We start from the raw sequence: 13,701 nt of genomic DNA, 5'->3' as shown, positions 1-13,701 counted from the left end.
AATAACTAATAATATATTTTTATAATTTTTAATTGTATTACTTTCAAATAGCATAAAAAAAATTAACATAAAATGTAGTATACGTGCCTCACACGTAGTATTTTGCTAGTATATATATATACACATATATAGATATAAGGGATAAGGGATCATTTATTAATTATGATGACGAGATGGGTTCAAATTACAAGATAAGTAACTACACTGAAATCATGGTATAGTATTTTTGCAATTTTTTTCCTACACGATGATAGATCTCATGGGCTTCTGTAAAGAAAAGAGTAAGATACGATATCGACTAATAACCCATGTTGGCCGCCGTATATTATTGCACGTTCAGTTCATACTATGCAACACATATATATATTATTTAATAATATTACGCATGTGTTTAATATTAACATTACACGTCGACTCTTAAAAATATAGACATTATCATAATGCACACACACCCTCACTCTCTCGTCTCTCTCATCTAGTTCCCTATAAATACCATCCATATATCTCTCTCAATAATCATCTCATCAACACAAACAACAAGTCATTTTTGTTGAGATATTATTATTATTTGCATATTGGTCCCTCAAGAGTTGATAAATTATATGGAGAGTGGGAAGAAAATCAAGGGGGTGGTGATATTGACGAAGAAGAATGTGTTGCCCAGGGGCACCAACGCCACCTCTGATTCTGTTGTTGAACCCGCCGCCGCAGACATCTCAGGCCAGGAAGTTTCTCTTCAGCTCGTTAGTGCTGTTCATGGTAATAATTAATATTTTTGCTTTGCTTATATAATTCATTAAATTGTTTTTATTAATAACAATGTCTGGTTTGAGTTTCAAGTTTTAGCTAAGACCGTTATAGTTATATATGCGACCAACGTTTTTCTTTTATAAAAAATAAATGAAATTAAGATAAATTTTTAAAAGTTATTCTGCGTACGAAAACAAAATAATAATGAATAATTTAGTATTCATACTTTTGTTATTTTTGGATATTTTTGAGAATATCTTTTCTTCTTTTGTTAGATAATATAAAATAGGCTTATAATAATGGTGTACACATGTTTTAATTAATAGAATTATTATAATAAAAGACCGTTTCCTGAAAAATTAAAAATTACTGTATATTCATTAAAAAAAACAATATTTGATTATTCATTAAAATAAACTTACTTATTTTGTCCAAATTTCTGTTAAATTTTGTTGCAGGCAATGGAGTGAAAGGAAATGTAGGAGAACCAGCTTACCTAGAGAAATTGGATTCATATGATATTAGTACCTTATCTCCACGCGACATAGCTTTCAAGGTTGCCTTCGATAAGAACGAGAGTATTGGAGTTCCTGGAGCTTTGATCATCAAGAATAGTGGCAGTGACGAGTTCTATGTCAAGACCATCACCCTCGTTGATGTTCCCGGTGAAGGTCACGTTCACTTCGTCTGCAACTCTTGGGTTTACCCTTTTACAAAATACGATTATGATCGTGTTTTCTTCACCAACAAGGTAATGGATTAATGGATTATTAATTGTTTTCTCTTCATATTATCAAGTTTAATTGTTCAAAAACCCAATTGAATATATATATATATGGAACACTTCTTAATGGTAGGTTACTAAACAAATTTAACTATAAATATTAACTTTAAAAAACATCAAACTATCGAATTTTGATATAATAACGAATAATAATATCACAAATTTGAATTTTTATGCTTAATTTAACTACTTAATTAAAAAAAATATCAAAAAATATCTCTTTTTACACCATATCAAAAATATCTTCATACAAAAATATTTAACTCAAACTCAACTTTTTATTTTCTTATTTTTCTTGCTAAAAAACTTTTTTTAAAAAAAAAAAAAATTACCGATGGAACAATCTCAGCCCATATGATATAAAAATGAGAGATTTTTTTAATTAGATAAAAAAAATTAAGCATAAAAACTCAAAATTTTATATTTTTACTCATTCATGGGTAATATCCATTAAGAGTGCACCCATATATATATATATTACCTGCAATGCCCTTATTTGTTATATTTGTAATTTTTTGGATAATTATTATTTTTTTCTTGATATTATTCAATAAACATTATTTTTAATTAAAAAATTAATTAAAGTGTTATTTATATAAGAAAAATATAATAAAAATTTTTAAATATGTGCAATGAGTTTAAATTTGAATTGCAATATTAAAAAAAAAAATTATGTTCATATTATATATAAGATAAAAGAGATTTGTGCATGAGTTTAAATTTAAATTGTAATTTTTAAAAAAAAAAAAAACAACAATTAATACTTTGTGTTTTATAGACACATTTATTTAAGTATATATAGATTTATTATTTAAAAAGAAACAATAATAAAAAGATATTTTAAAAAAAAAATTGTGGATTGAGTAAAAAAATGATAATAGAAAGTTATTTTTTTTTTAAATATGTTTAATATAAGATAAAAGATAAAAAAAAAAAATTATAGATGTATAGTAAGTTTAAATTTAAATTGTAATATTTTAAAAAAAGAATAATATTTTTTATTTTATAGCCACATTTATAAATATATATATCTTACTATATATATTTCCACACTAATTGAAAAAGCCCCTATATAAGGGGAATACCCCATATACTGTTTTTAAACTTTTTTTTTCAAATTTATGGTTTGGGTTTCTAAAGTGGTTGCAGCGCTAGTTGGAATAGGGGTTTCTGTACGATTTTTTGTTGCAATTTAGGTTGCAGTGCTAGTTGCAAGAGGAATTTCAATGTAGAATTCCGTAAAAATACAAAAAAAAAAAAAAAAAAAAAAAAAAAATTATAAAAATGAAAAAGGCCCTATATATAAATATAGGAGTTAGTTGTAGTTTTTTAGGAGACTTTATCAAGTGTATATTCAAAGTACACAAATGAAATATTTAAATTATGTTGTATAAAGATTACCAATACGAATTACTTGAGGATAGCTCAAGTGGCCATAGGAGCGTGTGTGTGTGTTAGAGGTCCTGGTTTCGAATCCCAAGTTATGCATTGTAATATATAAATGCTTTATTCAAAAAAAAAAAAAGATTATCAATACAAGGAGAATACTTCTATGCTAGTCTAAAGTTGAAAATTATAACTTTTTAGGTCTAATATTTGATAATTAATGAATCCAATTGGAAATATATTAAATATTATTAATTCTTTAAAAACAGAGGGTTGGTCGTGGGCTTTTTTTAAAAAAAGTCAGACAAGCGTTAATTTAAAGTATGTAATGAAATATTTAAATTATGTTCTATGAAGACTATTTATATACGCAATGAAATATTTAAATTGTGTTCTATGAATATTACTTATATAATGAGATTGCTTCCTATAGAGATCTAAAGTTGCACAATTATGTTTTTGTAGTCATATCTTCCAAGTGAAACACCTGAACCACTACGTCAGTACAGAGGACAAGAGCTTCTCAACTTGAGAGGAAATGGAACAGGAGAGCTCCAAGTGTGGGATAGAGTATATGATTATGCTTACTACAATGATTTGGGTAATCCTGATAAGAGTCCAAAATTAGCTCGTCAAACCCTTGGAGGGTCTAGTAACTTTCCTTACCCACGTAGAGGAAGAACTGGCAGACCACCTACCCAAACAGGTAAGATATTTCTTTCTACATGTTAGTTGTGTCAAATGTTAGATATTTTTCTTTATCTCCCCTATCATTTTTTCATTTATTTCAATAAAGAATTGGAATTTTGTATCTTTTGTTCATGTTCTTAACACTTTAATTCATATTTTTTTTTTACAGATCCCAACTGTGAAAGTAGGTTGGATATTAAGAAGAGTTTAACCATTTATGTTCCACGGGATGAACAATTTAACCATGTGAAGATGTCTGACTTTCTTGCTTATGGACTGTTGTCAATAGCTCAGGCCATTAAACCTGCACTGGAGTCTTATTTTGATGAGACACCAGGTGAATTTGATAGCTTTCAGGATGTGCTTGACTTGTACAAAGGGGGACTTAAGCTACCGAAGGAAGTAGTTGACAACATCAAGAAAGATGTCCCTTCTGAAATGCTTGAGGAAATTTTTCATATTGAGGCTGGACAATTCATCAAATATCCTCTGCCTCATGTGATTAAAGGTGTTTCGCCTATCTTGATGGTTCAACCAATCTTGTTTTGATGATGATACTTCTTCAATTCTTAAGATTGCACATTACTCTTTCATTTGCTAACTTGTTTCTTCTATTTCGTCTTACTTGGTTTAGAGGATACATCTGCATGGAGGACTGATGAAGAATTTGGAAGAGAAATGGTGGCTGGAGTCAATCCTCTTGTCATTCGCCGCCTCGAAGTAATTTTATTTTTCATAATAGTAATAAGTTCACCAATTATTGCATGCGTGCAAGTTATTAATTGTTTGTTGATTCTAATTTAATATCAGGAATTTCCACCAACAAGCAAGTTAAATCCTCAAGTTTATGGTAATCAAACTAGTAAAATTACTGAAGAACACATACTGAATCACTTGGACGGGCTTGTTGTACATGAGGTAATGTCTGTAGTGATTTTTTTGCCAAAAGTTTCTAACTATTGAAACTTGCAGTTATAATTATTTGAATGTATTATTTCTACTAATATTGATGCATTTTCAACATGACATAACTGAATTAGGCACTTAAAAGTAAGAGATTATTTATATTAGATCTCCATGATGCATTCATGCCATATCTTAGAAGGATAAATACAACACCGACAAAGACTTACGCCACTAGAACACTCTTGTTTCTGAAAGATGATGGTACTTTGAAGCCCTTGGCCATCGAATTAAGCTTACCACATCCAAAGGGAGACATATATGGCTCAGTTAGTAAAGTATATACCCCAGCTGAAAATGGTGTTGAAAATACCATTTGGCAACTTGCTAAAGCTTATGTAGCTGTAAATGACTCAGGCTATCATCAGTTGATCAGTCACTGGTATGACTTTGGAAGAAATTTTGCATATACACTTCTTTCAGTATACAGTCAATTTTTAATGTTTTATAATTTTTATTTGTGGTCTATACAGGTTGCATACACATGCCGTGATTGAGCCATTTGTGATCGTTACAAATAGGCAGCTAAGCGTGGTCCACCCAATTTATAAACTTTTACAGCCTCATTTTCGAGACACTATGAATATAAATTCACTTGCTAGGCAGGCTCTCATTAATGCTGATGGTCCTCTGGAATTGACAGTTTTTCCAAGAAAGTATTCCATGGAGATGTCAGCAGTAATCTATAAGGATTGGGTCTTTCCTGAGCAAGCACTCCCTGCTGATCTCTTAAAGAGGTTTGTCTTCAAGCCTTAGACGTCATTATGAATTTGTCTTATGATTTGTTATAAGTAAAAGTCAAAAAAAAAAATCATATTTGATTAGAAAAGAATGTTAAGAAATTACTTTCAAGTATAAAATATAGCTAAAATTTTAGAAAACATCTTTTGAAGTAGAAATATTGTATTTGACATTAGCGTGCCTTTACAGAGGAGTGGCAATCAAGGATCCAAATTCTCCACATGGTCTACGCTTACTTATAGAGGACTACCCATATGCTGTTGATGGGCTTGAGATATGGTCTGCAATTCATTCATGGGTTGAAGAGTATTGCTCCTACTACTACAAGACTGATGATATTATCCAAAAGGACTCAGAACTTCAAGCATGGTGGAAGGAACTCGTAGAGGTGGGTCATGGTGACAAGAAAAATGAGCCTTGGTGGCCTAAAATGCAAACCCGTGGAGAGCTAGTAGAATCATGTGCCACAGTGATATGGATTGCTTCTGCTCTCCATGCAGCAGTAAACTTTGGACAGTACCCTTACGCAGGATACTCTCCAAATCGCCCTACAGTAAGTCGTCAGTTCATGCCTGTTCAAGGTACTGCAGAATATGAGTTACTTCGAACTGACCCTGAAAAGGGTTTCTTGGAGACAATTACTGCAGAGCTGCAAACCCTTATTGGGATTTCCCTCATTGAGATTTTGTCGAGACATACTTCAGATGAGGTGTATCTTGGGCAGACAGACACTCCTGAGTGGACAGCTGAAGTTGATACCCTGCAAGCCTTTGAGAGGTTTGGAAAGAAACTTGATGTAATTGGAAATAGAATTATGAGTCGGAACACTGATCCAAATTTGAAGAACCGGGTTGGACCTGTCAAGTTTCCATACACTCTATTGTATCCTACAAGTGGGAAAGGGCTCACTTCTAAAGGGATTCCCAACAGCGTCTCAATCTAAATGTATTTCTCCTAGCCATACTGTGGATTGCTCTTATTATCTGTCTTTTATTTCTTTATTAGAAATTATATTTACTTTTTTTTTATGCAAGAGCTTATGTCACCACAAACACCTCCAAGTCTTGGTTGTTTGCTGAATAATTTGTGTTGACCACAATACTTTAAGATGTAAGAATTTTCCAAACTAAATGAATATTTTGAGTGCATTTGTAATGGAAAAACTGACTTAAACTTTGGAACTTCGGTATTTTTATTCATAAATTATTCAATTTTTAATCATTTATTTTGTCATAAGATACAAAGAAAATTAATTATTCGCATTAGTGTTGGATCATTCTGGTAACCACATGGGCTAAACTTCTTAATTTTAGGAATAGTTTAGAGCTTTGAGTTCTGCCTTCATAGCTAAGAGAGCAACTTAATCGAACCATATTTGTTTCTAATATAAAATTTTCAATTGCAAGTGTACAGTGTATTGCAATATAGTTTTAATTTAATAGATGTCAAACCCACAGGGATTAAATACTTAAATTTTGCTAAATACTATACTTTAAATCTAGAATTTTGATTAGAAAATTCAACATGTAACTCAAACAAAATAATAAAAATGAAATAACAAAATAATGGAAAAGAATGATCTTAAAAATTTATTACATAAATAATGAATATATTAGAGTAACAATTTCACTACTTTAAATTATAAATATCAAATTTTTTTAATATCTTAATCAATTCTTCGCATTTGTATAAATACCAGCAATTATCTCAATTAATTAATATAATATCTCTATTTTCTATTAATTAATTAAGAAGTCATTAAGCAATTAATTCTTTTAATTGAAATTCATAATGTTCAAGGAATATCTCAATCTCACAATCACTCTATGTCAAATCTTCCTATGTCCAATCTAAGTGTATCTTTCTCAATCATAAACCCTAGATCTAAATTCACAATAATGATAGCCAAATAAAAAGATCAACTTCATAGAAATAATAATAAAAATCTTAATTCATTATTTAAAATATATCCATTAGTACTCTAGCACAAAAGAAATATAGTTCTCCATTACAAACTTAAACATAATAGCAATGTAATTGTTCATGATTAAAAAAAACCCTAAAACAAAAAGGACAAAGAAAGAAACTAGATGTAATATTGGTGAGATGATGAATTTTAGCCTCATTCTCCCTTTCCATGCATGTAATTGTCAGTTCTAATCCCCTCTAAAATGTAATTAAACCCTAATTATGTTTTTCGTTTTATTTTCCTACAAAAGACCTCTTTTCCCCCTTGAAAATTCATCACTTACTATTTTTGTATGGACATGGGCACTGCAACCCTTCGAACTATAGTGTTTTAACGCTATCGCGAGACTAAAAAGCTACTCTCCATATCAAATGGGCGTTGCAGTCTTGATGGTGGCGTTGTGTCCCCAATTCAAGACACAAAAATTACGTTGTAGCCCTTCTCTTGGGTACTGCATCTCCTAGGTGAATTATTGGGATTTTTTTTTTAAAATAAAATCATCATTTTATTAAACGATTAATTCAGTTACCAAACAAGGCAACAACTCAACAGGAACATTGTCCAAGTTGAAACGATGATCAGGGTGGGATATAGCAGCTCTAGCAAAAGAGTGAGCAACTATATTTGCTGATCGCTTTACAAAATAAAAAGAAACATTATGCAAAGCATGAAATAAGGTTTTACATTCACTAATCACTTTGCCAAACATCAAAACCATGGACATAGAACTTCGCATAGATTGAACAACCGAGAGACAGTCGGTTTCCAAGGTGACGTTGGTCCACGGATGGTCTGTGATCCAACTTAAGGCCTCTCGAACACCAATAGCTTCTGCTACTTCCGGCGTCGTTGAACCATGGAAAAGCTTTATACCACCTTCCACAAGGAGGCCACCACGATCTCTAGCCACAAAGCCGACTCCATAAGATGAGGAATCACTAAACACCGCTGCATCAACATTAACCTTAATACTACTATCAATTGGGGCATTCCATTGCTCAGCACCGTCTCCCGGGATGTACCCAGAGAAAAGCAATTCATTGCTTAATTTTTGAGCAATATGCCATTGATTAAGGTAGTTTGTAGCCGAAAAAACAATGCTCTCGACTCCTACAGATTTGTTTTGCCAAACCTTGTCATTCCTAGCATTCCAAAGTGCCCAACATACCGCCACAAGCACGTAAGATTGGTCTGTATTCAACATTGTAAACCGCTCCATACACCAGTCAAGGAAGGACATTTGCTGATGCAACAAAGTTCCTATCCCCACGCGGTTCCATACAGCAGCAGCCACTGGACAAGAAACAAGGGCATGAAGAGTGGTTTCGGCATCCATACTGCAAATAGGACAGGTCGAAATAACATTCACTTTTTTTTACAACAGTTGAGACATTGTAGGAAGGCAACCTTTAGCCGCACGCCACACCAGATTTTTCATTTTCGGAGGAGTTTTATGTTGCCATAACTTTTTCCAAAACTTGTCTTCAGCTGAGGCATCAAGAGTGAAGTCACCACTAAGTTGCTGAAGTAACTTGTAAGCGCTCCTAACTATGTATATCCCAGAAGAGTCATTCAACCAAGTAAGAACATCTTCACCAGGCTGAGATTGAAAGGGAATACTCTGTACCAGCTGGACGCCCCAAGGCACCAACAAGTCCTCTAAGATAGCAGTTTCCCACCCAAAACCATCCATAGAGAGCAAATTACAAACTTTAGCATTATGGAGACTAGGATAGTTAGAAATAATCAGAGGGTTTTCTACATCAGACAGCCACGGTTCCCCCAAAATAGAAACGTTTTTTCCATCACCAACAACCCATCTCGAGCCTTGTTTCACTAGTGACTGAGCTTCCAAAATACTATGCCAAATGAAGCTTGGGTTTGGACCAATAGTAGCCGTGAGGAACGAACCATGGGGAAAATATCTGGCTTTAAACACACGGGAAACAAGAGAATCCTAATTTGCCATAAGCCGCCACCCTTGTTTACCTAAAAGAGAAAGATTAAAATCCCGAAGGTTACGGAAACACATACCACCCTTACTTTTGTGACCATAAAGACGCTTCCAGGACATCCAATGAATACTTGAAGGAGAATTACTAGAGGACTGCCACCAAGACTTTGCCATCATGCTTTCCATGTCTCTAATAATCTCAAGAGGAAGTAAGAAGACACTCATGGCATAGCTAGGAAGGGCTTGAGCCACCGTTTTAATAAGAATCTCCTTACCCGCTCTGGAAAGAAATTTAGTGCCCCAGGCTTGAAGTCGTTTCCTTAGCTTTTCCTTTAAGTAACCCAAAGTCGTTGCTTTGTTCCGCCCCATAGAACTCGGAAGACCAAGATACAAACTCTCCTCGAGGGCAATGCACATGCCTAAGAGCATAGTCAATCTATCCTTCGTTTCAGTACTAGAGTTGGAGCTGAAGAAGATCGAAGACTTAGAGAAGTTAACCCTTTAACCCGAAGCTAATTCAAATTTCTAAAGAATTTCTTTTATTCGGAGAGCTTCTTCATGGGTGCCTTTACAGTACAAGTAACTATCGTCTGCAAAGAGCATGTGGGTTTCTTCTTGGCAGCGTACCTTATTAGGTACAGGCAACAGTGACATGTGAGTACCAGGCTATGGTACGGGCATCGTCTAATTAGACGATGCAATACATTGGAGCCAGTTTGTGGCACAGGTTCACCTGATTAGGTGACGTAATGATGTTATGTATGATATTAAAGTATGACACGGGCTTGCCTGATTAGGCAATGCAATGTATGATCATTTCTATTTCCATGGATATGGTTGGTTAAATTACACACTCTTGAATATTATTGTTAAATCGCTTTATAATAGTGAAATCAATAACTAGTTATTTAATGTATTCTTCTTTGTTACTTTTATTGTTGAGTCTTTGTGACTCACGGGTGCTTTGTGGTGCAGGTAAGGGCAAGGAAAAGTTAGAGCAGCCATGAGGTGACCGTCTTCTCTAGCAATGTACATATTGACCCCACCAACTTGTGCCCCAAGTTGTCAGGATTGTTTTGGGTTGTATCTGCTGTGTATCTTGATAAACTGTTTTGAATTGTTCTTGTATATAGTACTTTTGTAAAACTTTTATAACAGGAATCTTTGGAATACGTTTGTAGTGTCGTTATGATGTCCGCTTTTAATATTTTACTTTATTCAAGTTTTTAATATTATCACGGTTCTTAATAATTTATTAGTCTATTAGTATTAAACTAGTTTATAAATCACACATGTGGAATTCCTATGGGTTAGAGCGTTACAACTTGGTCTCAAAGTAGCCATGATTTTTAGGTCCTGAAGACTACTCGAATATGTACAATTGTTGTGAAGACAGGTTGACTCATGGTATAGTAAGTGTTTATATTAATTGTTATTGCATTACCTGCTTATACAAATATAATGCATGTTACGAAAAAAAAAAAGTGTAGAGATGTCTATGATAAGAATATATGATGGCTTATGCACATTGATATTGATATCTGTTTAAATTCTAAATGGTTGAAGGTTTTGGGTTACAGGCACATTGGATCATGCAGCGGCGATCTAGCCGTTTGAACTGCGAGTTGGGGCTCGGGGTAGGTGGTGAGGGAGAGCATCCTCCACCTCCTCAGATTTGGGAACAAATGTTTGCTTCCATGCAGGAGACGATTAGGCAGCAAGGGGAGCAGATTCGAAACCTGAGAGAGCAATAGGCTCATCCTGCACATATACTGGTACCTCGGTTAGTGCTACCGAATATGGGGGATCGTATGGACCCATTTTATGAGCGGTTCAGGAAAGAAACCCCGCCTATGTTTGAGGGTGGTCAAGACCCTTTGAAGGCCGAATAGTGAATGAGTATGATTACTTCTATCTTTGACTTTATGTGGGTCGAAGATAATGACTGGGTAGCTATGTTATTTACATGTTACCTGATGATGCTTGGATATGGTAATAGATAGTTTCGTGATGTCATAATCTGAATACCATGACTTGGGATGCATTTAGGGTAATAATTTATGAGAAATATTATAATGAATACATTAGTTCCACTCAAGCTAAAGAGTTCGCACAATTAGTTCAGGGTAGCATGACTGTGACTGAATATGCTACCAAGTTTGACAGGCTGGCCAAGTTTGCTTCTGATGAAGTAGCCAATGAAGCTGTAAGAAAAGCTAAGTTTATCAGAGGCCTTGAAGAGTGTATTGTTAGAGATGTGGTTATGGCAGCCAAGCAATCAAGGATTGTGAAGTGTTGGGAATATTTTACCAGGATCTAGATTTACTAAGAAGTATGTTGATTAACATCCTAAATATGAATTCTCTAAAACAATGAAATAAACACATAAGGGTTTAAGAAAACATTAAATTGATTGCAGCGGAATAACATGACTCCTTCCATTCAAGATCTCTAGCCCTTGATTCCTTTCTATAGCAGAGCATTATCAAGATTTGAACTTGGATCTCTTTCTCTCCTTCGGGTTTGGTTACCACTGTCTTACTCACTATGATTGAGTACTTGACTTGCTATGTGTGGGCATGGCACTCATTCACTCAAGGTTCGAATATGGTGAAGAACAATGAAGGAGGTTTGAATCACTAAGGAACTCTCTCATCTAGTTTGGTTGAATAGTCAAGTTGACATTAATTTGATGAGTGAGAGTATCATGTTCCTTTTATAGTGTTTCAACTAGGGCTTAGGGTTGAATTATATGGATTAAAAAAGAATAAAATATTGCGCAAAAATACATAAGTGTCGTCCACTATAATGGACCACTTTCTAGTTACAATTTTGCCACTTCTTTCAAGCACTTATTCTTCTGTTCAATAGTACCATATTTTCCAATGCACCCTTATAAATGCCAAAACTATTTATTTAATAATTATAATTAATTACTAAATAAAATTATCATTTATGTAATTTATTAATTAGACCATGCAAAGTCTTTTAATTAACAAATTGACCCCAAAACCTCTTTTCTTCACAATTAAGCCCTTGCATAGTGAAAATTCATAAATAAGACATAGTCTAATTTTAGAATTATAATTGATTATTTAAAATCAATTAACTGAGTCTACAAGAAGTATTATCTCAACTAGTGAGGGGACCATGGGCCTATATAACCGAGCTTTCAATAAGTAGATCTAGAATTCACCAAGTAAATTTTCAACTTATTAATTCCGCCTTGCTCCACAATAGATTTGGAATTGAATACACTCTCAGTTATATAGAACGTTCTATATGTACCACGATATAGATACATTATGATTATCCATTGTTACAATCCTAATAGTCAAGGATCCTCTATAGATGATATACGTTTAATAGGGATAAATTTACCGTTCTACCCGTCAATGTATTTTATCCTTAAAACACTTAGCTACCTATAAATGATACTTGAGTAAAATAATATAACTACTGAAATGAGGCCTCACTGATTCATCTATATTCAGCCAAGCTGGAAGGAGATCATTGTTTCACTTCTATGTCTAGATAGAAGCTATAGATTTCATATCTATGATTAGCGCTCCCACTCAATTGTACTATCATGTTCCCAAAATGTACGTATCACCCAGACCAAAAGGTAGGCTCAACTAACAAATCAAAGAACACGAATAACACTCTTGAGATTGAACCTAACCATGTCAGGATTAAGATCCATAGACCTAAGATCAACCATTGATATTGACTTAGAATGATATAACGGTAAGTTTATGATATCTTATCTAAGATCAATATCGGTCCCTTCTAATGTATACTCCATACATCTGATACTAGTAAACTTTGCTAATGCCCTGGAAAGGACATAACACTTATCCAAGGTGTAAGTATACCTATCGCTGATAATCATGCCAGTCTAAATTCAGTGAACTGACAAATCAGGGAATTAAACTTTTGAACATAAAATCATTATTATATTCCACTGTGCTGACGATACTATAATCATGAATAAATACATATGTTCTGGACTTAATAGAATTTATACATTAAACATAATCATAAAATAAATTATATGAACCATGCGACATAAAATGCGATTTCTGATCTTTATTAATTAGTAAATCTGATTATATTGAAATGAGTTATATTTAGAGCACAAACTAGAAATCACTATCTAGAATATTTCATTAAACTAAGTGTATTTATCTAAATTAATTTTAAAATAATCCAATGAAAAATTAATTTCATTTATTTTAAAATTAATTATATTGCTAATTCAATTTTAATTAGGTTAAACAAGTATAATTAGCCTAATAAAATTATTTAAATAAGGAGAATGGGCCTTCACAATTGGGGTTGTTCATGTGAGGGAAGGTTAGGTTCAGTATGTTGTACCCACTACTAATGGCCCCCTAACTCTCACACTAGGCCCAAATGAGAGGAATTTAACCTTTCATTAAATAATTGTTATTCATTGAATAA

The 13,701-nt window shown here is 33.3% G+C and overlaps 3 protein-coding genes across 3 annotated transcripts; 1 reads left to right on the top strand and 2 right to left on the bottom strand.

The window, feature by feature from the left end:
- Positions 1–444: 444 nt before the first annotated feature.
- On the top strand, positions 445–6,495 carry LOC115720291 (probable linoleate 9S-lipoxygenase 5). Its single transcript, XM_030649445.2, has 9 exons — positions 445–759; positions 1,209–1,501; positions 3,386–3,626; positions 3,780–4,118; positions 4,245–4,330; positions 4,421–4,528; positions 4,651–4,955; positions 5,047–5,310; positions 5,504–6,495. The coding sequence occupies exons 1-9, from the start codon at positions 603–605 to the stop codon at positions 6,255–6,257; spliced, it is 2,547 nt and encodes an 848-aa protein (XP_030505305.2). The 5' UTR covers positions 445–602; the 3' UTR covers positions 6,258–6,495.
- A 1,296-nt stretch (positions 6,496–7,791) lies between these two features.
- On the bottom strand, positions 7,792–8,619 carry LOC133034486 (uncharacterized). The gene has a single exon (XM_061109577.1). It carries the CDS (start codon positions 8,617–8,619, stop codon positions 7,792–7,794), a length of 828 nt encoding a protein of 275 aa, XP_060965560.1.
- A 39-nt stretch (positions 8,620–8,658) lies between these two features.
- On the bottom strand, positions 8,659–9,654 carry LOC115720155 (uncharacterized). Its single transcript, XM_030649313.2, has 2 exons — positions 9,318–9,654; positions 8,659–9,212 (listed from the first exon to the last, which is right to left on the bottom strand). Exons 1-2 carry the CDS (start codon positions 9,652–9,654, stop codon positions 8,659–8,661), a joined length of 891 nt encoding a protein of 296 aa, XP_030505173.2.
- Positions 9,655–13,701: the final 4,047 nt, after the last annotated feature.

Source organism: Cannabis sativa, chromosome 2 (assembly GCF_029168945.1).
Source record: "Cannabis sativa cultivar Pink pepper isolate KNU-18-1 chromosome 2, ASM2916894v1, whole genome shotgun sequence".
Taxonomy (NCBI): domain Eukaryota; kingdom Viridiplantae; phylum Streptophyta; class Magnoliopsida; order Rosales; family Cannabaceae; genus Cannabis; species Cannabis sativa.
This window is presented reverse-complemented; position numbering and strand designations above follow the sequence as displayed.